The sequence below is a fragment of the Rhinopithecus roxellana genome, chromosome 16 (genome assembly GCF_007565055.1).
Source record: "Rhinopithecus roxellana isolate Shanxi Qingling chromosome 16, ASM756505v1, whole genome shotgun sequence".
NCBI classification, from domain to species: Eukaryota; Metazoa; Chordata; class Mammalia; order Primates; family Cercopithecidae; genus Rhinopithecus; species Rhinopithecus roxellana.
In genome coordinates, this window is record NC_044564.1 from 50,681,994 (window position 1) to 50,708,057 (window position 26,064).

Consider the following 26,064-nt stretch of genomic DNA (forward strand, 5'->3'; position numbering starts at 1 on the left):
CTCCCTTTGACCAGGTAAATCAGGAGCTTTATCATGAAGTGTAGTTTCTTCCCACCCATCTATAAACTCATCTGAAGCAATTCATGACCCTCATAATAAAAAAAAAACAAAAATGCACACTTAAAAATAAGTTATATATATATACATATATGTATATATGTGTGTGTGTATATATACGTATGTGTGTATGTAAGTATCCCATATGCTAAAAACAAAATTCTCTCCAAAAAATGAATAAAAAGTATGGAGATAAACATCAATGTAGTTTGAGTTGGCATACCCCAAATTCCAAAGGAAATGGAAACGTTTGATGTTTTTATTACATTGAATGCTTCCTTGGAAAACAGGGTCTTGTTTTGTTTTTTATAAAGCAGAATCTCAGAAGACTCCATCCTTTGATTTTGTTCTGAAATTAAACTTTGCTGCTTTAAATCTCTTTTGTATTTACAACTTTAAAACCCCTCTAATTTGTCATCTTAAAGTTATATCCAAATCAAATATTCCAAAGAACATTTGGTTGGGGGACAGGAATGGGGGAACTGACTTGTCTCCAAGATTAGAATAATTGATAAATAAGTTAAAAATAAAGAAATAACCTGGGGCGAGGGACTGTGCTGATTGTGCAGCTTAGGTTCATGATTTTCTTTAAAACCCATGCAATGGGTTTTAGATACTGTCTGCCCACTCACACCTTCCCTTATCTTGCTGTCTTCAACCACACACCCTCACCCCATCCTACTGTACTCTCTGTCCTTAGAGAGGGTGGCACTTGCTTCTTCCCAGAAAAACTCTATTGTCCCAGGAAGAACAGTTTGAATGTGTAAAGGCAGAGACAGATGAGGAAAAAGGGTTCTTGAAACCCAATATAGCTTCCTGAAACTAAATCAGACACTGAGAGATGGTAAAGCTGCAATAGAAAATTTGCCATTTTTATTTAATTTTTTTTTTTTTTTTTTGCTTTCTAGGCACAGTCTTTTTAAAAAGGTATCTTTAATGATGAAGGTTAGATTTCCTTTTGCCACAGAATTCCACTGTCTTTTGAAACAACCTTTGACCTTCAATACTCAATAATAAGGACTACCATAGAAGGAGAAGGGGTCCCAATCTGCAATTGGAATAGGTTTGAAATTTCCAATTCCATACTTTGAACAGTGTCCCAATATGGAGAAGGTGGCAGTATTATTGTGGCCTTCACTAAGTATCAAATTCTATTAATACCTGGACTGCCAAGTCCCTATTCTCATAGGGCTTAAATTCCACTGGGAGTAGGTGGGGAGCCAGCATCAATAGTAGCAATTTGTTATTTGTACAGCCAATTACCATCTCCCTGGTACTTTCTCATACAGTGTTAGAATTAATACTCAAGCCACACTATAGTATTTCTATGCTCAGACATTCTCTTGTATAAGGTTGAGCTTATCAATGGCACAACCAGCCTGATGGCCCTGCCACACACTCCCTTCTCAGTCCACTGCTGTTGAGGAAGGAAGAGAAAGAGCTGGGTCCAATGTTCTGTCTGTTCTCAATGCCTGTTTCTGGCTCCTAAGTGCAGCTTTAAAGTCTACACTCCTTATGATTTTGAGAGGGATACAGTTGCTTTTAAAACTGCTAGGCTATTGTTCCCTCTCACTCTCTTTGAAACAGCAAACCTGAACCACCATTAATCTTGTTTCTTTCATGTTACAAAGAAAAGGGCATTGACTACTATGTTTGTTCTGGAGAAATGGGCTGCCAAACGATCCCATATCCTGACCTCCCCTGACAGTGACTGTCATCTATCTAGGGGTTGCTTTAACTGAGCGAACATCTGGAAAGAATAGAACCTTTAACTGACAGTGTTGGAAAAAGACTGCCTTTTAAAATTCATTGCTGAAGTTCTTCCAGGAACGGCTGATCACAAGCCATTTGTAGACTACAGATGAGGGGACTTCAGGATGCCACACCATTAAGAGCCAACTTTCAAATGCCTGTACAGTGATGCACAACTCAGGTAATCACTATCGTTTTGAAACAGAAAAAGCCAAGGGAATGGAACTGAGCTCTTTCAAAGTGTTCTTTCTGTGAACACCCACAGTACAAATTCCATCCCTCTTCAGCCCTCCAACCCCACCCCATATCTCACCTCTAATTGCACCTCCAGAACTGTAGACTCAAGAATATCTCTTTGGAAAATCCCTAACAATCTTAGAATTAAGAAGAAAAAAGTGATACATCCCTTGGATGCTGTACCAGATGCTGTGTGGCAACCTACGGATGTCAAAATAATTGGGCAAGGCCCCTGCTCCCCAGGCACCTACAGTGCAGTTGGCATGACATAACTGCCAACAATTATTAAAAAACAAAGTCATCTGTGACGTAACAGAGTTAAGTGCAGGGTGCCGAGAGAGGCTGGGGAGGGTGACTGACAGTCACTGCCTGGGAGAGTGGACAAAGGCAATGGCAGAGCTGTTTATGGAATGAAGACATCACAGAGTGATCAGCTTCTGTTGGAAGGAATGGGGATGGAAAAGAGGAAGGTGCAGCATGCAGTGCGGCCAGAGTTAGGTGTGTGTCCAAGCTAATGGCAGGGCATGGTTAAGACATACCCACTGGGGATGGCTGTGAAGGACTCACATGCCGTGCTATGGAGCAAGGATATTTTCTGAAGGCACCAGAAGGCCAATGGAAGATAATAAGGCAGTGACTTGGCCAGCTTTGTGTATTTTAGGAATATAACTGTGGAAAAGGATCTTGGGAGGCAACATCAAAATACGGATGTTCCCCCTTCCTGAGGCCTCTTCTGCATCCATTTCACCAATGCCTATGAATCTGCAATTCAACAAACTGAAGCTGAACCCCAGACCTCTCCCTTGAGTCCCAAATCCATGTCCAACCACCCACTTGCCTCTCTGACATTCTCAAACTCACGTGTCCAAATTGGAAGACTTGTTTTTCCCCTACCATGTATCTCTATCTCAACTGATGGTCACAGCATCCACCCAGGTACTCAAATTAGAATCCCGGGATCATCAATCATTCCTACCATGCCCTCACCCCCACATCCAACCATGGTCCCATCCAGTTAATATCAACTCTGAAATGAATCTCAAACTTGTTTCCTTCTTTCTCCTCTAGTCCACTACCTTTGTCTAGGCTGCTGCCTATTTCTCTAACTCAGGGCTTCTCAACTTTGCAATATTGATACTTGGGGCTGATGAGTATTTGTTGTCAGGGGACAATGTCTCTGGCCTCCTACCTGGTGCCAGTAGCACCTACTCCCCTCAATTGTGACAGCACTGTCTAATGTCTCCTGGGGGACAAATCTGGCCCCCATTGGGAACCGCTGCTGTCACGCTACTTGGCCACTCTTCCCTGCTCAGAACCTTGCTTCACCCCTGGCCTCCCACTCAGTTCCTTGAATCCACCAAGCTCCTTCCTGCGTCGGGGCTTGGCAAAGGCCATTCTCTCTGCCAAGCACACTCTTTCTTCCACTCTTCTCTTGACTGCCACCTTCACACACTTGCGATCCCAGCCCCTGTGCCGCCTCCTTAGGGAGTGTCCCCTGAATACCTTACCTAAAAGGCAGCAGTACCTTTGCCTATCTTTATTTTCTTCATAGTACTTTAAAAGTTAGTATTAGATTGTGCATACTCTTTCTCATCTGTCTGTACTATGACAATGAAAGCATTATTAGGGTCAGGGGCTAGGTCTCTCTTGGCCTCTGTTCCACCCCTAAGGCCTAGCACCATGGCAAGCTAAATAAATACTTGTCAATTGGAGAAATGAATGAGTACATGGATGTAAGTCAAATGTATGTCATACATTCTAGGCACTAAGCACACCCATAAAAATGGCAAGGTCACAATATGAAAACTTAGCTCAGGAAAATTAGAATGTTACCCAGACAGCCTCCATTTCAGCTCTGTGCTCAATAACCAAATGCTTCCTGATCTGCAGTGAAGCGGACAGCAGCGCATCCTGGATGAGCAGAAATCACTGATTTAAGAGGAAGAGTAGCTCATCAACTCTGCTGGAAAGAACTGCAGCAAGACCTCATGAATAGTTTAGAAGTCTCCTTCTAATTGAACCCAGTTTCTGTCTCTGGGTGTCTGGGTGTACATGCACGTCAGAGGTTGCACAGAACTGATACAGGGCTGAAAATCTTAATTTCACAGCCTCCACAGAGACCACAGCCCATCTTCTTTTCCTTCCTTAATGATACGCTGAAGGGTTGCCTCTTTCATGCAGAGGACTGAGCTGCCACATCTTCCTTTCACTGGTGTAATAAAAGCAGCTGACACAGGACCAGACAGTAAATAGAACTTGCCAGAAAATATAGTATACCATTTGAGAGAACTGGATTCCCAAAGAGGAAAATAACTTTCAAAATAGTCATCCTCCTACCTAATGCTTTCTTTACCAGATGTTTTTAAGCGGTTGAGAAGATTATTACCGAGTTGTGACTCTTTCTGTGACAGTCTACAGAATTGCCAGACAGTACGTTTTAAAATGTGTTCTTCTCCTAACTTGACAATCCAAGATATGTCACCACTGTCAAGTGGATCTCATCCTTTATTGTCAATTCTGAGTTCTGCATTCAGCAATAATTTTTGAAATGATCACTTTAGTCATCTTCTCATTTCTAGTGTTCTACACAGTGCCCAAGGGATTTTTTTTGTTTTGTTTTTCATTTTATTTTATTTTATTTTATTTTTTTTTTGAGGCAGAGTCTCACTCTGTCGCCGGGGCTGGAGTGCAGTGGCCGGATCTCAGCTCACTGCAAGCTCCGCCTCCCGGGTTTACGCCATTCTCCTGCCTCAGCCTCCCGAGTAGCTGGGACTACAGGCGCCCGCCACTTCGCCCGGCTAGTTTTTTTGTATTTTTAGTAGAGACGGGGTTTCACCGTGTTAGCCAGGATGGTCTCGATCTCCTGACCTCGTGATCCGCCCGTCTCGGCCTCCCAAAGTGCTGGGATTACAGGCTTGAGCCACCGCGCCCGGCCTGTTTTTCATTTTAAAATCACTACATACTTTCTAGAAAAAGTTATTCTTGAGGCTACAGTTCAGATTCTGTGTTGAGAAGTGAGATACACTTTGGTGAGAAAAATGGCTTTGGAACCACTCAATCAGGGAAAACATTTTAAAATTGTTAAATTCTAGGCCAGGCACAGTGGCTCACGGCTGTAATCCTAGCACTTTCGGAGGCCAAGGTGGGTGGATGACCCGAGGTCAGGAGTTCGAGACCAGTCTGGACAACATGGTGAAAACCCGTCTCTACTAAAAATAAAAAAAAGTTAGCTGGGTATGGTGGTGGGCACCTGTAATCCCAGCTACTCGGGAGGCTGAGGCAGGAGAGTGGCTTGAACCTGGGCAGCAGAGGTTGCCGTGAGCTGAGATCATGCCACTGCATTCCAGCCTGGGCAACAAGAGCAAAACTTTGTCCAAAAAAAAAAAAAAATTGTTGGCTGGGCGCGGTGGCTCACGCCTATAATCCCAGCACTTTGGGAGGCCGAGACGGGCAGATCACAAGGTCAGGAGATCAAGACCATCCTGGCCAACATGGTGAAACCCCATCTCTACTAAAAATACAAAAATTAGCTGCGCGTGGTGGCGTGCGCCTGTAGTCCCAGCTACTCGGGAGACTGAGGCAGGAGAATCACTTGAACTAGGGAGGTGGAGGGTGCAGTGAGCTGAGATTGCACCACTGCACTCCAACCTGATGACAGAGTGAGACCCTGTCTAAAAAAAAAAATGGTTAAATTCTATTAATTTGTTCCCATTCCAAAGCTGTCTGAGTTTATTTTACTGCCCCCTGCTACTATTGCAGATAATTGAGAATCACTGTTTTAATGTCATAGGCAGCACCGCCCTCCAGACATCAGAGCATTCAGACAATAATGCAGTGGGTAGGGTCTTACAGAACCTGAAGAAAGACAGGTGGGGTTAAAATCCCAGACTTACTCTGCCACATACTTGCTTTATGCCCTGGAGCATTTAGGTAACCTCTCTGTACCTCAGTTTTCTCATCTGTAAAATGGTAATGATAGTATCACCTCATAGGGCTGTTAGAAAGATTAAATGAAAGTATAATAATAATAATAATAAATTTTTTTAAAAAGTTGCAACAAAGCAAACTTACAAAAAAAAAGAAAGATTAAATGAATTTTCCAAAGTGCTTAGAATGATAGCTGGCATACTCTAAGCACTTATGTTAACTCTTATTATTAGCATTGCTTTTAAAATTGCTTTTGATTGGTAATAATTAGGCTTTAATTCACTGAATTAGTAGGCTTCTGGTTAAAATAAACTCAATATATTTGATAAATAAAATTCTTCCATCAGCCAATGATTGTAACTCCATAAAACAGCAAAAACTCTGAATAAGCACATGGTATGTTCCCTGTGATTATTGAGTAGATGTAAGACTAGAACCTAAATTACATTGCTGCCATCTTTTCCCAAATTCAGAACAGAGAACTTTAGAATTTTAAATTTTTATGTTCTTTTGCAACTTCTTAAGAGCCACCTTTAAAAAATCTCTTTTATGTGCTCAGGCAAAGGAGGGCAGGTAGTGAGTGAGGAAAGTGGAGGAGCCACAGGCCTCGGGGAAACGGGGCCTGCTGGCTAGATCAGAACCCGGTGGGCTGAGCTGTGCGGGGAAGCGAGTGAACACCTGCTTATATTAAGCCTTTCAATTGAAAAACAAAAGCATCGTTGTGCCCTGAGAAAAGGGACCACAGTTCAGACAGCCCCAGTGACGGCAGTAACACTCAACACCCCAACCTCCTCGCCTGCCATTCACACCAAACTCAACATTGTGGGGGTTTTTGCCCCTGAAGGAAGCCGTGCAGTAAGTTTTGGGTGTAGAATATGATCTCCTATAGTTTGTGTTTTAGAGACAGCAATGTGATATTTATAGGTATTAGGGACCAAAACACAGCGTCTACAGTTAATCAGAAGGCAGAAGTACAATAAACCTGGGGAACTTACCATATGGAGGCCCCCTCCAAAGCGAATGCTGAAAGAGGTCACTTAAGAATGAACCACTCAGGGCAACAGGCTAATGAGAGGGTTGGCTTGTGCTGTTTTAAATCTGAAGCTGCCGATTCTTTTTGCTTAATTATCTGTAATGTCCTGCTTAAAAGTTGTAAAGGCAGATTTGCAATCACCTGCTTTAGTACTTAGTGAGGAAGAAGACAGAAGCGCAAGTGTTTGGAGGGGTGATCTGCCAGGGCGGGGGGTGCATGGTAATGTGATGTGATTACACATGTTTTTAAGTGTAATGGAATTATTTTTAAAATGTTCCCTCCTTGCTGCTTAATTTTTAAAAACACAACAGCAGTTTACTTTTTTTTTTCTTTTTTTGAGATAGAGTCTTGCTCTGTCGCCTAGTTGCAGTGCAGTGGCACCTGTTTACTATTAAGAGCACATCTTTCTCCCTGATTTTAGACACCTGTTGCTGTTGGGACGCATACAGCATCATGCCCCAGTACTGTCAGCTCACCTCCCATGCCCAGGTTTGACTGCAGCTGCCCCAGGAGGCTAAGTAACCCTTCTCCCCGGGAATCCAGTGCTCTGTCCCCACAGAACTAATCTGGAAATCAGAGGCTCAGAGATTGCATTCTTGCTAATCAAAACAGTGACTTCACTCATTAGTATTCTACTTTTCGCAGTATTTGCTCATGCCTGTTAAATTGTTTGATCCTCACAGCACTATGAGCCAGCTCGGGTAGATATTAATTAATTACAGTTTATCAATGAGAAAAAGTAAGGTTCACAACAACTAGGAAAAATGCCTGTGGTTATCAACCAGTATCTGGAAGAGCTAGACTCACATCTGCCCTCCTCTTAAAAAGGGTAGTTTGATTTGAACAAGGCTTCTCAGCCTTGGCACTAACAACGTTTAGATAATTCTTTGTTTTGGGGGTCCATCCTCTGCATCGTAAGATGCAGCATCCCTGACCTCTATCTCCTAGAAGCCAGTAGCACCAGCCCTCACATTGTAACAACTAAAAATATGTCCAGACATTGCCAAATCTTCCTGGGGGTGGGGGCAAAATTGCTGATTGAGAACCAGCAGGTCAGGGTGTTTTGGATTAAGGTGGATTAGGAATCACACTTAGAATACCAAAGGGTCATTCATCCTAGAGACCAGCATAGCTGCTATTCATGACAACTGCTGCTTAGCACAAGCGAATTTGCTTGTTTCATGGAAGTGGTGGCTTTCCAGAATCTGAAGGAAAAGAAGAATGGTCAGGACAGAGAACATACTCCAGCCCTTCTTCCCTCCAAAATCCTGAAATGTTATTTGTTCAATTTTTGAATCGGTATTACCGTCACATAGTTCAAAATTAAATATGCATAGAAAGATGTATTCATTTATTTATTTTTTGAGCCAGAGTCTCCCTCTGTCGCCCAGGCTGGAGGGCAGTGGCGTGATCTCGGCTCACTGCAACCTCTGCCTTCTAGGCTCGAGTGATTTTCCTGCCTCAGCCTCCCAAGTAGCTGGGATTACAGGCTTGCACCACCATGCCCAGCAAATTTTTGTATTTTTAGTAGAGATGGGGTTTCACCATGTTGGCCAGGCTTATCTCCAACTTCTGACCTCAGATGATCCAACCATCTCGGCCTCCCAAAGTGCTGGGATTATAGGCGTAATCCACTGTGCCTGGCCATAGAGCCACCGAGCCACCATGCCTGGCCATAGAAAGGTTTACACAGAGAAATTTCCCACCAACTAAGGACCCTACTACCTGGTTCTCCCTGGAGACAGCCAGTGTTACCAGCGGTCAGAAATATTTTATAAAATACCTTGTATTTAAAGAAATACTTCATCTTAGATCAAAGTGTCTCTGAGCCATTATCTTACTCACATTGAAAAAGCAATAAAAGGTATCTTTCCTTGGAATGTGGTCGGGGTCAGATACTATTTCCTCCTACCTCACTGCTGCCTGCCTCCACTGATAGGAAACTGTCTCAGACACTGGAATGAAGTAACCACCAAGGTCTTCAAAAATAAAACAAAGTGAAAAAAACTGGGCATTTGGGTCAAGGATCCTGTGGGTGTCCTGGTCTGGTCAGTTTCTCACTGGAGCTTTCTGAGTGCTGTCAGCACGTGTGCCTGTCATGGTGAAAACTAGCTAAAAAGACTACACACTGTAGGCGAGGCATCGGTGCCACAGGCAGGTGGCCTCTGCCCCCACAGCAGCCTGCGGTCATCAAAACCAGAATCTCCCAGTGGAGGCCTATTGTGGGGAGGCCCAGAAAGGAGGGAGAAGCAGAAGAGGAAGGGGTGAGGGACCTGGAGCCACAACCTCAGGGTGAAGAGGTGAGACAAGAAGAAAAGCAAATGGCAGTGCACGTTTCCCATGACAGTCTAGGCCCTGGTGGTTGGGAAACAGTGACCCAGTCCAATGAACAAATCACAACATGGGACATCATGTGACTGGAGCTTCTAATTATCTCCCTAACAAAGAACTGCAAGGTAACCTGGCATATGTCATTGAATTACCCTGACATCTGTTTGTTTTGGAGAAGTGGGGCTGGGTCATTTCTTCACATATAAAACAGACAAAACTTGAATCTCTAGCATCAGTATTTTACTTGCATTGAAACCATCCTCTTTCAAGTAAACTCATGCTCTGCCTCCTGCTTCCTTTTAAGTCTCTTGCCTTTTTAAACAACAAAAAACCCCCCAAATAACACAATACTCTTTCCCAAGCTTCTCTAGTTCCACCAATGGCAGAAAACTTCTGGTAGTCACACTGATTGGAAATGTAATTTTCTTTTCAAAAATATTCCCCACATCTTTTCCTACTCAACTTTGCACCCAACTTTGTTGCTCAACTAACACAAAAGTCTTCCCGTGTCATCTCCCCCAACCCTGTGCAACTTGTGCTCTGCCACTGGCTTTGCACAGGCCTTTCATTTGTCACTAGCCCCTACAACAATGTTACAGTACATCACTGCCTGAAAACTGTACTCCCCAGCATGGCAGTCATCAGCCACGTGTGCTTATTTAAGTTTAAATTTAACTAAAATTAAGGTTAAAAAATACAGTTCCTCAGACACACTGGCCGCATTTCAAATGCCCAACAGCCACACATAGCTTGTGGCTACTGCACTGGTGCAAATTATAGAATATTTCCATTATTGCAGGAAGTTCCACTGGACAACACTGGCCTAGAACACAAAATCCAAACACCTCAAACCAGCACCCAAGGGTAGCTGTCATTTAGAGCCAGCCCATACTTCCAAAACTGCCTACTACTTTCCCCAGACACTGCCACTTAGCTTTATCCAGGCCAGCCTGTCCTGTAATGCCAACAAATCATGCTCCTTCCTAATTCTGTGCCTTTGCTCATTGGACTCCCTGCCATCAAGACAAACAAGTAGGTAAATCAGAATGCACAGTCACTTAAAAAGTGGAATTTCTGGCCAGGCGCAGTAGCTCACACCTGTAATCCCAGCACTTTGGGAGGCCAAGGCGGGTGGATTGCCTGAGTTCAGGAGTTCGCGATCAGCCTGGGCAACATGGTGACCCCATCTCAACTAAAATACAAAAAATTAGCTGGGCGTGGCAGTGTGCAGCTGCAGTCCCAACTACTCAGGAGGCTGAGGCAGGAGAATCGCTTGAACCCGGGAGGCGGAGGTTGCAGTGAGCCAAGATCATGCCACTGCACTCCAGCCTGGGTGATAGAGTGAGACTCCAACTCAAAAAAAATAAAAGTAAAAGAGAAATACCAATTGTCTTGGCACTTACTGAACACCAATTTGGGTCAAGATTTAATTTTTTCATGTGGGTCCATCTTTTTTCTCCCAAATAAGTTGTAAGGTCAGGGGAGGCAGAGACAAGTTCTTACATTTCTTTTGCATCCTCCTTTTTCCTTCTCACTTTTTTATACCAACAGGGAGGTCAGAGGGTGTAAACTGGCCACTGCCTAGGGGCCAGATAGGGTCCACAGGCAAACTGTTTTGTCCAGAGTGTATTTTTAAAAATGTTTGAATTAGTTACTGTCATTTAAAAATGGCAGATTTCACATCAAAATTTTCATCTCTGTTTTCTTGAAACATTAGAGTATCTGGCAACCCCAGGCGAGCATTCATTCATAGCTCTGTTGGCTAGAGCTGACTGCCTGCTGCCCCTTTTAAGGAAGGTGCGGACTCTCCTGTTTTCCATGGTCCCCTCGTTCTTTCACTCCCTTCTTAGCTGCGGGGCCCCAGTAGGCTTCTGCATTTACAACTCTTGCGGAAAGCACTCAATAAATTAACTGATAATGGCAATACTCCACTCTGTAAATAAAGCCAGGCAGCCTTTAATGCCTGTCTTAATGGGCAGCTTGTTTGTTTTATGCAGCTAAAATCAAACTTCTTATTTTAGCCATTAGCTGAAGACATTATTAACCTCACGGCCCAGTGTTAGCTGTTCTTCCTGAGCTTGCCAAGAACTGAGAATGGATTCAGGAAATGGTCAACTGCAAGACAAAAGGCAGCCAGCCTCAATAATCACATGCAAATAGCTGAGACACAGAGTGTAAAGTTGTCCCATGAACACTTGAGTGTTCCCTAATAGCACGTGGAAATCATAGCACTCATGATGCTGAATGTTGCTGGCAGCTGCCCAGTAAATCTGGGGCTCAATACAGAAAGCCAAAACCTGCTGCTTAATTCTAACAATATTGGTTTCTTCCCTTTTGAACTCTTCATTATAGACTACTGTGTTGTAAAATTGTTTTCATGTCTTGCCTCTCCCACTCCACTGTAAGCTACTCATAAAATCCTGTGGTATATTTCTCACTCCTAGAATAGAGGACCAGAGGCCTTAACCTGGGATCCATGGATTGGCTTCAGTCAAGGCAAAAACAATGGGTTATCAAAGCTTCTTAGTAAATCTGTGCATACCTGATGGTCAGGGCTTCAGGACTGGGAAAGAAATTTAACTTTAAGGTATTTGTAAAGGGAGTAAGATGTATGGTGGCCTTGACAAAGCTCGTGTAGTCTGTTTGCTATCATTTACAGTTTTTTGTCATTTGCATTTGCAAAGCACTGCTTTTATGCTTTCACTAAGGTCATGGGTGAGCATGGTAAGCTACCCAGGGCCAACTCATGCATCATGCTGGTAGAGACTGAGTGAATAGGGAGTAAAACTGCCAGTTTTTGAGACCATTAGTCCAATACAAACACACTAAACATAATATTTAACCCATACTTATCCACCTTGTCTGAAAGGAGACTAGTGAATCTTTTAGATGCCTTTAAATCAAGACTCATTAAATTTGAACATACTTTTTATGAGTAATTTAATGACTCTCTCAAAATAGGAAATGCAGTTAGTTTGAAATAAACTACATCTTTATGAACTTCTCCAGGTTTGTAAAAGATATGTTTCCTCTCTAAATATGTATAAACCATATGTTTAATAATAATGCTCAAATTATACTGGGGAATGGCTCACTTATAATCTGGTTTCCAGAATGTACTCTTCCTCATTTTTGAAAATAGGAATAATATTTGCTATGTCCTGTTTTCTGACAATTTTCCCATTTTCAAATTTGTTTAAAGCTCACATTCAGAGGTTTTCCTATTCTAGCTTTGAATTCTTTCGTCTGGGAAATGGTTTACCTGGGCCTAGAGATAAACATATTTGCAATAGCTTATGTGCCTCTTATTATTACCTCTCCTAACTCTGAGATAAACACACTTGCAATATCTAACTCCTAAGTCCATCATTAACACCTTCTTCAGTTTGAAGATCAGAGAATTAAACTGAATAATTCAGCTGAGCTTTTATCTGTCAGTAAAACAACACTTTCTCTAAGTGATTCCTTCTTCTTGCTAAGCATATCAATACCATATTTATGAAGGGGTGAAGTTCTAAGTGCTGTGCTGGTCTTCTTGGTGCTTTTTAAGGAGGCTATGTACATCCCCTTCCATTGCTTATACCTTAAACCAGAAATCATTAATAAGATCCTGATACTATTACACATAAAACATTGTTCATTTAAAAAAAATTTCTGGTCCCTTTAGGTTTTCTGTGTCTTTCCTTATTTCTCCTACCATAGAATTTGATTTTCAGTTTTTACAACCTAAAAAACATTGCTGAGTTAAATATCCTACTAGAGACATTAATCATAGAATTACCTATACTAATTATTGAAAACCTGCTTGACTAAAGAAGTTCTTGGGCAGGGTACACTTAGCAAACTCTGAGATGTCATGGTCACATTTTTTCTACAACTTTTGCAGCCACAAAGCCTCTCCTGTAAGTCAGAATTCAGTCAAGAACTTCAGTGCATCTTAATGCTGACTGAGAATACCACCTGAAACTGATCTGAAGTAATAACAGGCTAGCAATGTAATCATCTCTGTGTTGGTCCACGCTTGAATGAATGTACATGGAATCTTGGGTAAACGAGACAGGATTTGGTTTTTCACCTGTGCCTAAAAATAAATAATAGTGTAATTGTTGCCTTTGGCCAGATGTACAAATTTTATAAAATATACTGTGACACTTCTGAGCTCTTGAATCTTTACCCAACTCTTTTCCAACCACACCATCACTTTGAATGACAACCTCCTGGTTTATATTTCAAGGTTTGGCTGAGTGGAAAAGTCAGATAAAAAAGATCAGGAAAAAGTGCATATTCCCCCACATGAAAATGGAACAGAAAATACATCATGTTAATTCCATGACCTGAATGTGTGGTCGGAGCACATAGCTCATATACTTTATGACTAAACGTCTTGCAGGCTATCCATCAAAGTATAAAGGGAAAAATTAAGAAATAATAAACCTTCAATACACAAACCTCCTACTCTTAAGAGGGCAAAATAGCAAGAACTTTGAAAAGCTAAAATGTATAATCAATTTATAATCAGGAGTAGAGGTGCTTGGGAACATATTTCACCCAGTAATGTGTTTGAACATTAGCTTGGTAGCTAGGAATCAAGAATTTATCAGTCAAAGACTGGTAAGTTAAGATACACTAGGAAGTCTGGAAAACGAGTTTTTGTGAAATGGACTGAAGACATAAAATCTGAACGGCTTAGAAAAGGCGGGGAAGAGGAGCATCTCACATTTTAAAAGTTTTAAAATACAAAGGTAGGAAATGTTTTAAATGTTGGTGGAAAGTAGTGAGTCCATTAAAGGATTTATATAGTATACACAGAACACTGCATGCCCTCAGGAGCCTTCTTCTTAGGAATAAGAAGGGTCTTCAAACAACTATCTTCACTCAATATTCTGTATTATGCTGAATTGATCCCCAAAGATCCCCATGCCCTAATCCTCGGGACCTGTGAATATGTCACCTTATAAGGCAAAAATGAATTCAAGTTGCAGAGGAAATTAACGTTGCTAATCAGCTGACTTTTTAGATACAGAATATTACTTTTTATTAATATTTTTCCGTGTTTCTGTGATCCTAGGAGGGCTCAATGCAATCACACAGGCCCTTTAAAGTGTCAGGGTGATTCAGCCTGGGAACGACTCCACCAGCCATTGCTGGCTTTGAAGATGGCAGGGAGCCACAACACAGGGCACGCAGGGAGCCTCTAGAAGCCGGGAAAGACAAGGACGGGACTCTCCCCTGGAGTGTCCAGGAAGGAATACAGTTCTGCAGACACGTGGATCTCAGCCCAGGGAGACCCATGTTAGGCTTCTGACTTACTGAACTAGAAGATAATGTATGTATGTTGTCTTAGCCACTAAATTTGCAGTAATTAGTTATAGCAGCAACTGGAAACTAAGATAGTAACTTATAACTGCTTTGGAGAAAGAAAGGCCTTTGATAATATTCACGTACCAAACAGCAACACAGTGTCCCTCTTTAGAAAATAAAATGCACACTCACCTTTTTATAGGTTTTTTCTTCATTTTGTTTTCCAGGTGCTGCCTCTCCATTTTCAGCAGCAGACGACATCTACAAGAGAAACACACTGCCATTTGAACTTGAATGCTACTCTGAAATACAATATATTAATAATATTGCTAACCAAAGGATCTATTTTAGTTAAGCATGTTTTTGTTATGGCTACTGTTGTTGTTCCTAAGAAAGGAAGAAAGAAAAATTTCAGAATACTAAAAAAGAAATCTGCATTCCTTAATCTTTCAAAAATAAATCCAAAACTTTTTTGTAATATATTTTATCCCATATGCTCTAAGAAAGCATGTACATGTGTATAAGTTTCTGTCTACAAAGCGTTTTTTTTTAATTTTTTTTTTTTGAGACAGGGTTTCATTCTATCACCCAGGCTGGAATTGGAATGCAGTGGTGTGATCATGGCTCACTGCAGCCTCAAACTCTTTTAAGTTCAAGCAGTCCTCCCACCTCAGCCTCTCGAGTAACTGAGATTATAGGCATAAGCCACTGTGCCCAGGCTACACAGCTTTTTAAAAAACTTTTCTTCTGGTTATAAATGCTCACTGTAAAAATATATGGGAAGTACCAAAAAATATGCGTCAGAACAAAAAAATTACTCAATTCTACTACCCTTGGGCAACTCCACTATTGATATTTTATCATATTTACTTCTACCTTTTGTTCCGTGTATTTTCATATGAAAAAACTTACAATACTATCTTACCCAGTATTTTTCATAGAACATTTATGTAATATTTTCCCATTTGATTACAAAAATATCTTTGTAAGAATAATTTTTTTCTAGTTGTAAGATATACCACTCTGAACACCACTGTGTGTTAATACTTTAGTCAATGCTAATATTGAAGGATAGTTGAGGCAGCTCAAAGAGTTTTGCTACTGCAAATAGTACAATAATTATTTTATGCTTATATCTTTATCTAACATCAATGTTTTCTTGGACTAGATTCTTGGAATTGCTAGGGCATACTAGGGTATTAAAAAATTTAAAGCTCTTACTACATATTGGTAACTTTATTTCCAGAAGAATATTCTCATTCACACTGCTATCAGCAGTGAGTGAGGGCTCGTTTCATTACACATTTAGTAATGACTGTTATCATCTTAAACAGCTTTGCTAATCTGATAGGTAAAAGAAATCATCTCCTGGTTTTAATTTGCATCTGTGAAAATTACTGGTGAAGGTTAACATCGTTTTCACATCATTTTTAGTTCTTCGTATTTCGTCGAGTTTTCCATTGTTTCGTCCATTTATGGAGGTCTTAATGTTTCCATTATTGATTTTTACCTATTATGGTTATTCATACTAGTGGTTTGCTTATTTTTATGTTTTAAGGTCATTAATTGCTTGCCAAGTGCATTATTAATAGTTTTCTGTTATTATGTGCCTTTTTGTTTGTTTCTGAGACAGGGTCTTACTTTGTCACTCAGGCTGGAGTACAGTGGTGCCATCACAACTCACAGCAGCCTCGACCTCTCAGGCTCAGACAATCCTCCCACCCCAGCCTCCCAAGTAGCTGGGACTACAGGTGCACATCACCTGGTCTGGCTAATTTTTTGTAATTATTTTGGTAGAGACAGGGTTTTGCTATGTTGCCCAGGCTGGTCTCGAACTCCTGAGCTCAAGCAATCCTCCTGCCTCGGCCTCCCAAAGTGCTGGGACTATAGGCATGAGTTACTGTGCCCAGTCTACCGTGTGCCTTTTAACTTGTTTCATAATTATGATATAGAGAAGTTTTACATTCTTATACACTCAAAACTATTACATATCTTTGTGAATTGTTTTAATGCCTTAAGATAAAATATTTTTTCATTGAGAGATCTGATCTTCAAATGTGTTTCTCTCTTTTCCTAATGATAAGATTTTCACATGTAACCTATAATTCATCTGAATTTTTAAAGCCAGTTATGTTACTTCTGTGGTAAACAAGGGTAACTTCATAATTAGGGAACCACAATATTTAAGGGTCTTACCTTAAATTGCATGCAGAACATTTAATACCAAGGAAGGGTAAAATTTCTGACTTTCTTTTATGCCTTTGAAGCATGCTTTAAATTCTGGGCTTTTAATAAACATAGCATATGCTAAACCTAGGAATTAATCAACTATTTCTCTGCCTTGGAACAAAGTGACTGAGTTTACCCACACTGCCATGAGCTTGATATGACTAAAAACCATCCAGGAAAATAAATGCAAGAATCACGGTGAGCCAACCTCACTAGATCTAGTACTGCCCACCAATCAAACCCCCCTTTTACCTAATTTTGCAGTTCTATTTGTGTCTATTTAATCTGTCTGTGTTAGAATAGAGTCTTCAAGGACAGATGTTTCACAAACTATTGTTTTCCATCTGTATCTGCTTAAATTGACTTAAAGAATAATTCATTTTTCTAGTCTCTTTATAATAATATTTCGGTAAGTTTTGAATAAAAGTGCCAGAAGAATTAAAATGGTTTATATATCATGCTCAGGGTAAAATACAGGCCTTCAACTGTTTAACAGAGCCAAGACCTCCCTAAAGAATGCCATTCTAGTAATTTCACTTTTAAGACTTTGCAGCTTTTAAAACCAAAAAACCACAAGAGCAACTCTGAAGGGTGCTTAAAAAAACAGCCTTAATGAGAGGTTAACTAACTGGCATGAATGAAGGACAGAGGATGAGATGGTCTTAAAGTATTTTTTATTACTTTGTGAATCACCCCTGACTTGACGGTAGAGAAGAGGAGAAAAACATGTAAACTTCTATTTTTTTAAAAAAACACTTCCTTTTAAGCAGCACAAAACATATAATAATGATAAACAAAGGCCATGAACTATCATCTGGATTCAAGGGTTATTTATTTGTTTTTCCTATAGAGTGATGTTTAACAAAGTTCACATGAACCTATTAACCAGGGACATCAGAGTCGGAGAGGCCATGCAGCATGGACAAAGAAGATGCTTGGGGATGTACTGGTAAACTGCAAAGGGCCATTACAATGGTCACAATGATGACTACTGTTTCTTCTTAGACTTGTTATGCTTCTGCACCACATCATCTGTAACTAATGAAGCCAAGGTAAGTATGAATTAAAAACATCATTTTAAAAAACATTATATAATCAGGTTGGGCATGGTGGCTCACACCTGTAATCACAGCACTTTGGGATGCTGGGATGGGATGATCACTTGAGGCCAGTAGTATAAGACCAGCCTGGGAAAAACAGTGAGACCTCATCTCTATAAAAAATAAAAAATTAGCCAGGCACAATGTCTTGCACCTATTGTCCCAGCTACACAGGAGGTTGAGGTGGGAGAATTGCTTGAGCCCAGGAGTTTGAGGCTGTAGTGAGCCATGATTACACCACTGCACTCCAGCCTGGGTAACAGAGCACTCCAGCCTGGGTAACAGAGGAAGAGCCTGTCTCAAAAAGAAAAACAAAAGCAAATACTGTGTCATTTTAGATAAGGGACTTGAGGATATTTTGGTATCCACAGGTCCTGGAATCAATCCCCGGCAGATACCAAGGGCTGACTGCACTGAATTTCCTTTGGGGGTGAGGCAGATGTTTTGGAACTGCATAGAGGTAGTGGTTGCGTAACATTGTAAATGTACTAAACTGTACTAAAAATGAACACAATGAATTGTTCGTTTTTAAATGGCTAATTTTATATTATATGAATTTCACCTGGGAGACACAGCAAGACATCGTCTCTAAAAATTTTTTTTGAAGTTATAATCATATGTATTTTTCATGTACACATAAAAGGAAGGAGGAAAGACATTCTCAGAAGTTCTGGTAATTATCTACAGATGATGGGATTATAAATGCTTTAGGTTTTCATTTTTATATTTTGTTAGATTCTCCAAGTGTTCTACAGTGAACACTGCTACACTTAAAAATAAGGGAAATACTATTTAAAAGTTTAACCACACATAGTAATTAACAACAGACACCACATCTTGGTTTTTTTTAAACCCTTCTGGCATGCCAAAATTCATAAAATTTCTTGTTTCTGTTTGCTTGATGTTTGTTTCAAATTTGATGTCAAAGTTAAAGGTTATGAGCTAGATATATGTTTTAGCATATTTGTAAAAATATTTACGATAAAAAGGTAAGGGCTCTATACTGATTTGATCAGAATTAATGAAAAATATAGACTATATTCCTTACCTTTGTAAACGAAACGGCAAGTCATCTGCAGTTGGTAGTGATGGGTGGCCTACTCATTGTTGAGACCGTTTTCTTTCCCAGGTTTCTGTAAAATAGAAATTTCTGGTCATTATTTATTCATATCCCTACTACATCTCCCAAAAAAGATCAGAGGTAGCTATCAGGATACATGCAATATAAGCAGTTAAAATTAAAACAAAGGAAGGAATGTGGGTGAGGGAAAATAAACGTGGAGAGCAAGATGACTCCATCAGCAAGGGCTGTGCATAGAACATAAGCCACAGGGCCTGGTATGGTTGTTGAATAAGCTTTACAGTCTATAACTTGACTCTGAGATTCCTGGTTTCCAGAGGAAAGGAAAACATGATCAGTTACCAGATGCATAATGAGGAAAAGATAAAAGCAAAGCAGTGGCTCAAATGAACCACAGGTATCCAGAGATGCAAGCTGGAGTGGAAATTTCTCCCATGGATCTTCATAGAGGAGACAACATGTGACATGTGGACAATTTTTCAATATTATCCCTATGATAAATTACCTGTGATTTCCATAAGGGTTGATTAGACGACACAACTTCAAAGAAAAGTTCAAAAAAGCTCTTGTGCTATAATTATGTTTGATACAGAAGAGATACTTGCTTATTGTAATCAATTTAAAAATGTAAAGAAGTATAAAGTAAAAATGGATTAGGCTGGGCATGGTGGCTCACGCCTGTAATCGTATCACTTTGGGAGGCCAAGGTGGGAGGGTTGCTTAAGGCCAGGAATTTGAGACCAGCCTGGGCAACATAGTGAGCCTCTGTCTCTTAAAAAAAAAAAAAAAAAAAAAATTAGGTCTTACTCTTATCTCCCCTACCCCGCGATAGCCAATATGAACAGTCTGTTTGTTGTATAGCCTTTCAAAATCTTCCCTATGCTTTTTCACACACACATTTATTTCTGCCACCTGCTCTTATCAATATAGTTTTCAAATCTATATATCTACCTCACTTAAAAATAACTGCATATATTCACAAGATGGACATACCATTGTTTAACCAATCACTCCTCTGTGGAAGCACTCAGACTGTTTCCAAATTTGGCTACCTTAACCAGAGCAGGAATAAACAGCCTTATTCAAACATCTTTAATGTTCTAGTACTTTTATTTTTGTGGGAAAGAATCCTAGAAGTGGAATAACTGTGAGGCGAAACATGATAAGCATGTTAACTACTTGAATGACTATTGCTACATTTCTTTCCGTGCAAAGGCTGAAGCAATCAGCCCAACTGTGCATGGTGAGTGTTTGCTTATTGACACACTGATCAGCACTGGTGTTCGCCATCTTTAAAAGTGTTTGCTCACCTGATGGGCATCTCAGTGGTTTTAATTCGCATTCTCTCACTACTAACAGGGTTGATTCTTTTCACAGGTTTCTTGATGATTTACAATTCCAGTTCACGCCCTTTGACTACTTTTATACTGGGCTGTTTTATCTTTCTTTTATAATCAATTTGTGAGACCTCTTCTTATTTTAAACATTAGCTCTGTCCTAGAGGTTGCAAGCATTATTCTTCTTTTGGCTTTATTTATTGTGTCTTGTCATTACAGACATTTTAAATTTTTACAGGGTCAAATCTGCCAATTTTTCCTTTATGGATTATAAATTTACTGTCTTGGAATTATTCCTTTTTGGATGATGGATTATGAAAGAGAGCTCCCCCTAACCTGATGTTATACATGTATTCTCCCATATTTTCACTTAATACCTTTATGGGTCCATATTTAATATTAGATCTTACTTCAAATGGAATCTAATCCAAATGGAATCTTGCCCCAGATGGATAGCTAATTGCCCCCAAATCATTTACTTTATGATCTTTTCCTTACTGGAAAGACAAGCCACCTTTAGCATACATTAAGTTTTCCTATATACATTGATTTAGTTAAGGCATCTACTCTGTTCCAAACACTGACTTGTGGATTCCTAAGTTAATGTCATATTGCTTTTAAAATGCAGTAACATAGTAGTATGCTTTGATGCCTGCTAGCACAACTTCCCCATGCTGTTTTTCCTTCAAGTTTGGACATTTTCTTGCATTCATATTTTTATATGGCCTTTAAAAACATGTTGATTGGGCTGGGTGCCTGTAATCCCAACACTTTGGGAGCCCAAGGTGGGTGGATCACCTGAGGTCAGGAGTTTGAAACCAGCCTGGCCAATATAGTGAAACCCCATCTCTACTAAAAATACAAAAACTAGCTGGGTGGGCAGGTAGATGCCTGTAATCCCAGCTACTCAGGAGGCTGAGGCAGGAGAATCGCTTGAACCTGGGAGGCAGAGGTTGTAGTGAGCTGAGATGGGGCCATTGCACTCCAGCCTGGGTGACAAGAGCAAAACTCTGTATCAAAAAAAAAAAAAAAAAAAAAATCATGTTGACTGATCTGACAACACTTTTATCTTTCAAGTTGGGATTCTGACTGGGATTATATATAGTTTTTTTAGAACAATTTTTATCTTTAGGATCATAAATGTTCTCATTTGAAAAGATAGTATAGCTCTCTACTTCTTCAAATGTTTATGTCTTTTACTACAATCTTTTTTTTTTTTTAATTTGTCTTACGTCTTACTAAATTCACTCCTGGATATTTTCATTTGTCACTCTTTTAAATAGAATGAAATATAAATGCTTATCTTTCTAGAAAGATAAAAACATAAAATTAAAACTCCTTATATTTTTAGAATAAATCTTAATGTTGATTTGATTTCTTAATGTTTTTAAAAGCATATTTGCATAAGTGATATTGAACAATTGTTGTGGCCATCTTTATCAGTTTTGGTATGAAGGAATTTATACTTTTCATTAAATTGGAAGGCTTTCTTTATAGGCATTCAGGGTTTTTTTCTGTTTATTATTCCTCGTGGGATTTATAACCTTTCTTTCAAACAAATTTTGGTAATTTATAATTTATTAGAAAAACATCAATTTCCTCTAGATTTCAAAATTTATTGCCATAAACCTGAACGTATCATTGTCTTATTGAATTATTATTATTATTATTATTATTTTTTTTTTTTTGAGGCGGAGTCTCGCTCTGTCGCCCGGACTGGAGTGCAGTGGCCGGATCTCAGCTCACTGCAAGCTCCGCCTCCTGGGTTTACGCCATTCTCCTGCCTCAGCCTCCTGAGTAGCTGGGACTACAGGCGCCCGCCACCTCGCCCGGCTAGTTTTTGTATTTTTGGTAGAGATGGGGTTTCACCGTGTTAGCCAGGATGGTCTCGATCTCCTGACCTCGTGATCCGCCCGTCTCGGCCTCCCAAAGTGCTGGGATTACAGGCTTGAGCCACCGCGCCCGGCCGTCTTATTGAATTATTTTAATCCTTCTGGGATCTGGGCAATTTTTTTCCTCATTCCTAATGTTGCATGTGTATATGTACATTCTTTACATTATATATATTTTTTTCATTAGTCAGATTATCCCCTTTTAATTGCTTTGTGTTCAATTACATTAATTTTAGCTTTTGCCAATAATACCTTTTTTCTTTTGATTTAAAAAAAAATTTTCTTAGATGCAATAATAGTTTATTTTTCATTCTTTTTTTTTTTAATAGTACCAAAAGTATTTAGGCTATAAAGTATTCCTAAGTGCACTAACAATTTCTTTGTAAGTTTTGATGTGAAATGTTCTCTTTAATTAACTTCCAGAGAATTTGTCATTTTGTATTTGAGTTTCGATTTGATCCAGGAATCATCTATAAGAAGGCTTCTTAATTTCAAGCATTTACATTTTATTTATTATTATTATTACACCATCCGTTTTTTGTTTTATTACAGTGGGATAAAAAAGACGATGAGTAAAATAGCTTTTCCCCCCAAATTCATTTAGATTTTTCCTGTGGCCATAGAAATAGATTTTTATAAACGTTCTACAGACACAAGAGAAAAATGCAGATTCTGTGTTTACAGGGCATGAACACTATATACAAATACTAACCTGTATCATTATTTACTTTGTCAAATTATGAAAGAATTATTATTAATGTTTTTGAGACAGGGTCTGGCTCTGTTGCTAAGGCTGGAGTGAAGTGGCATGATCTCAGTTCACTGCAACCTCCACTGCCCAGGCTCAAGCGATCCTCCCAACTAAGCCTCCTGAGTAGCTGGGATTACAGGTGCACGCCACTACATCTGGCTAGTTTTTAAATAATTTTGTAGAGATGGGGTCTCACACAATGTTGCCCAGGCTTAAGTCTCAAACTCCTGAGCTCAAGTGACCCACCTGCCTCAGTCTCCCAAAGTGCTGGGATTACAGGCATGGCCACCGTGCCTGGCCAAATTATGAAACAATTATATCAAAATTCCCTAATATAATTATAGTTTTGCCATGTTCTCCTGTACGTCTACTTCATTTTTTTTGCCTTATACATTCCAGAACTATGTTGGTGAGGAAATAAAAGGCAATGCCTATAATAACATTTTGTTTACTATTAATTACATTGGTTATTACTATACTTACTTTTACTCTATTTATTTGCTGGTTTGCTCGTATTATCTTTTTAATTTTAAGTCATTTAAAAATCTGTTTTTCCATTAAAAAAGCAAAATGACTATACACTATCTTCACTGCCCAGACATTTTTCCCTTGGTCTGCTGTATAGACATGGAGATGAGCTACCCAGATCTCCCTGTAAGGAGGGAAGACTGCCTTACTGCATGCCTCTGCAGGGAGCCACTTTAGCCTAGGTCATGGCCTTCCTGGGGCAGCCACCTCTTGTGATTGAGTGGCATGGTGTCACTCTTCCTCCAGCTCCCCACCAAGGTGGCCCAGGCTGTGCGTGTCCTGCATGGGACTTTGATTTTGTGCTCCTTCCCTCATCTTTTTACAGGTTTTATCAGTTTCCTAGGGTTGCCCCTACAAAGTACGACAGTCTGGGTGGCTTCAATGACAGAGATTTATTTTCCCACAGTTCTGGAGGCTAGAAGTCCAAAATAAACGTATTGGCAGGGCCATGCTCCCTCTGAGACTCGATAGAATTCTTCCTTGCGACTTTTTAGCTTCTGGTGGTAGCCATCTTTCTTGGTGTCTCTTGGCTTGCCACTGTGTTACTCCAGCCCTGGCCTCTGTCACCATATAGCACTTCTCTCCATGTGTCTCCCTCTTTATGTGGCATTTTCCTCTTCTTATAAGAACACCAGTTTTACTGGGTTAGAGCTCACCCTCATGAACTCATCTTAACTTGATTATATTTGCAAAGACCCTATTTCCAAATAAGGTCACATACACAAGTACTGAAAATCAAGACTTCAACATATCTTTCTGGGGAACACAATACACAGGTTTTAATTCCTAGTAAGTATCTTGAAACCAAAACTGTGTCCCAGTACTTGCTTCCAGAGAACCCAATCCATGACATCTCTTTTCTCTTTCTTGTCCATAGGTAGAGACACTTGGAATATTTTTACTCTTTCATTGCCTGCTCCACTCCAAACTACTAAATATCTCCTCATAGTCAACATGTCTCTTCCATTTTAAGACATCTTAATGAACAATTTAGACTTCATAGTGACCTATGATCATTTATTTAGACTTGACCGTAAGTTTTGTAATGTTTGTTGCTCATCACTCTTTCCTTGGCTCTTCATCTCCTCCTACCTTGACACCTATGTCCTGATTCGATTCTCAGAAGTGGCATGTAGATGGCCCACTCTGAATAACTCCATGTGCAGAAATGTCTTCCTTTTGCTCTTACGTAGGAATAGAGCTCTTGGCCAGTGTGGGATTCTTGGCTCACAGGTCTTTTGTCCCATCTCCCTATAAACACTGTATTGCTGACTGCTTACTTCCCACTTTGTAGATGAGTAGTTTCATGTTAGTCTGATGCTCCCTCCGTTGGAAGCATGCTTGTTTTCTCTGTCTGGAAACCTCTGAGGGTTTTCATTTAACACTGTTCAAAATTTCATAATGACAGATGTGCCTTTTTTTCATTCATCTTCCCCAGTAAAGAGAAACTGACAAGAAGTAAATACATGGAGATCCAAATAGGCAGCTATGTGATGACCTGACTTAAACCACAAATAGAATTTAGGTTATCTCAATGAGGAATGAACAGGCTGCATATCTTTCAGGCAGTCCTCCATGAATATTATTTCTCCTAACCAGCCTTTTGATAAGAATTGGACAGTGGAGTACTCAAAGTTGTAGTCTCTGGCAAGAGCCTGGAATGCAGAAATTCCAATGGCCAAGTAAGGACATACTCACAAGGTTCAGGTCTCCTTAGAAGATGTTACTATGTAATCTGACACAAGAGTCTCAGTTAAAACTTATTTTCAAAAATTATTTCTGATATGAAAGAGAGCTAACCTATGGTGTCATATGACTGGACTGTTGAGCACCAGCTCAGTGAGGAATAATACATGCCAGGCAATTACTTTTTTTTTTTTTTTTTTTTACTATGTGGTTACTTATCTATTATTTCTGGTATTTAGTATCTGGATTCTGTGACCTTAAGGAATAATTGATACTGTTTCATAGCTTTCTATAGTTCTATGTTTTCACTCGATTTGAGAGAAGGGAAGATCATTTATCAAGCAACTACGATGTGTGAAATGATGCCACATATGTGATCTCATTTATTCTTGCAAATAATCCCTTGGCACTCCCCAATTTAACATGTGCTATTTTGACACTTGTAACTGTCCTATACAGTCCATGGGATGCCGTCATTTTAATTTTGCTTAGCTGGGCTCTCTTGCTGTGAGGCTGCTTTGTAAAAGGGAAGCCCTTAGTTGGTGAATGAACCTAGCAACCATCCACTCCCACCCCACGCAGTTCCATCTCAGCCTGGCTTTGCCATTCTCTAAACCAATGCTGGGTATTACAACCACCAGGGAAGTTTTTTTGAAAATTCAGCTTCTGGGGCCACACACTGAGGCCAGGGAATCACTACCTCTGCGTGATAGACCTAGTGAGTCAGTATTTTCAGCATGCTTCACAGGCTTGGGATCATCTAAGCTACTCTGTCTAGTAAAGGCAATAAAGAGAGTTTATCACTTCAGGAGTGCTTTCAGG

General features: G+C 40.0%; 1 protein-coding gene across 2 annotated transcripts in view; it reads right to left on the reverse strand.

Moving 5' to 3' along the window:
• Positions 1–26,064, reverse strand: part of PIP5K1B (phosphatidylinositol-4-phosphate 5-kinase type 1 beta) — a 319,195-nt gene that overhangs the window by 178,547 nt on the left and 114,584 nt on the right. For both annotated transcript variants that reach the window (XM_030919809.1, XM_010362971.2), the window contains 2 exons: positions 19,016–19,100; positions 14,831–14,899 (listed from right to left, as the gene is read on the reverse strand). In XM_030919809.1, the coding sequence (XP_030775669.1) occupies positions 14,831–14,899 (69 nt within the window). In that variant the 5' untranslated portion in view covers positions 19,016–19,100. The remainder of the gene's footprint in view (positions 1–14,830; positions 14,900–19,015; positions 19,101–26,064) is intronic.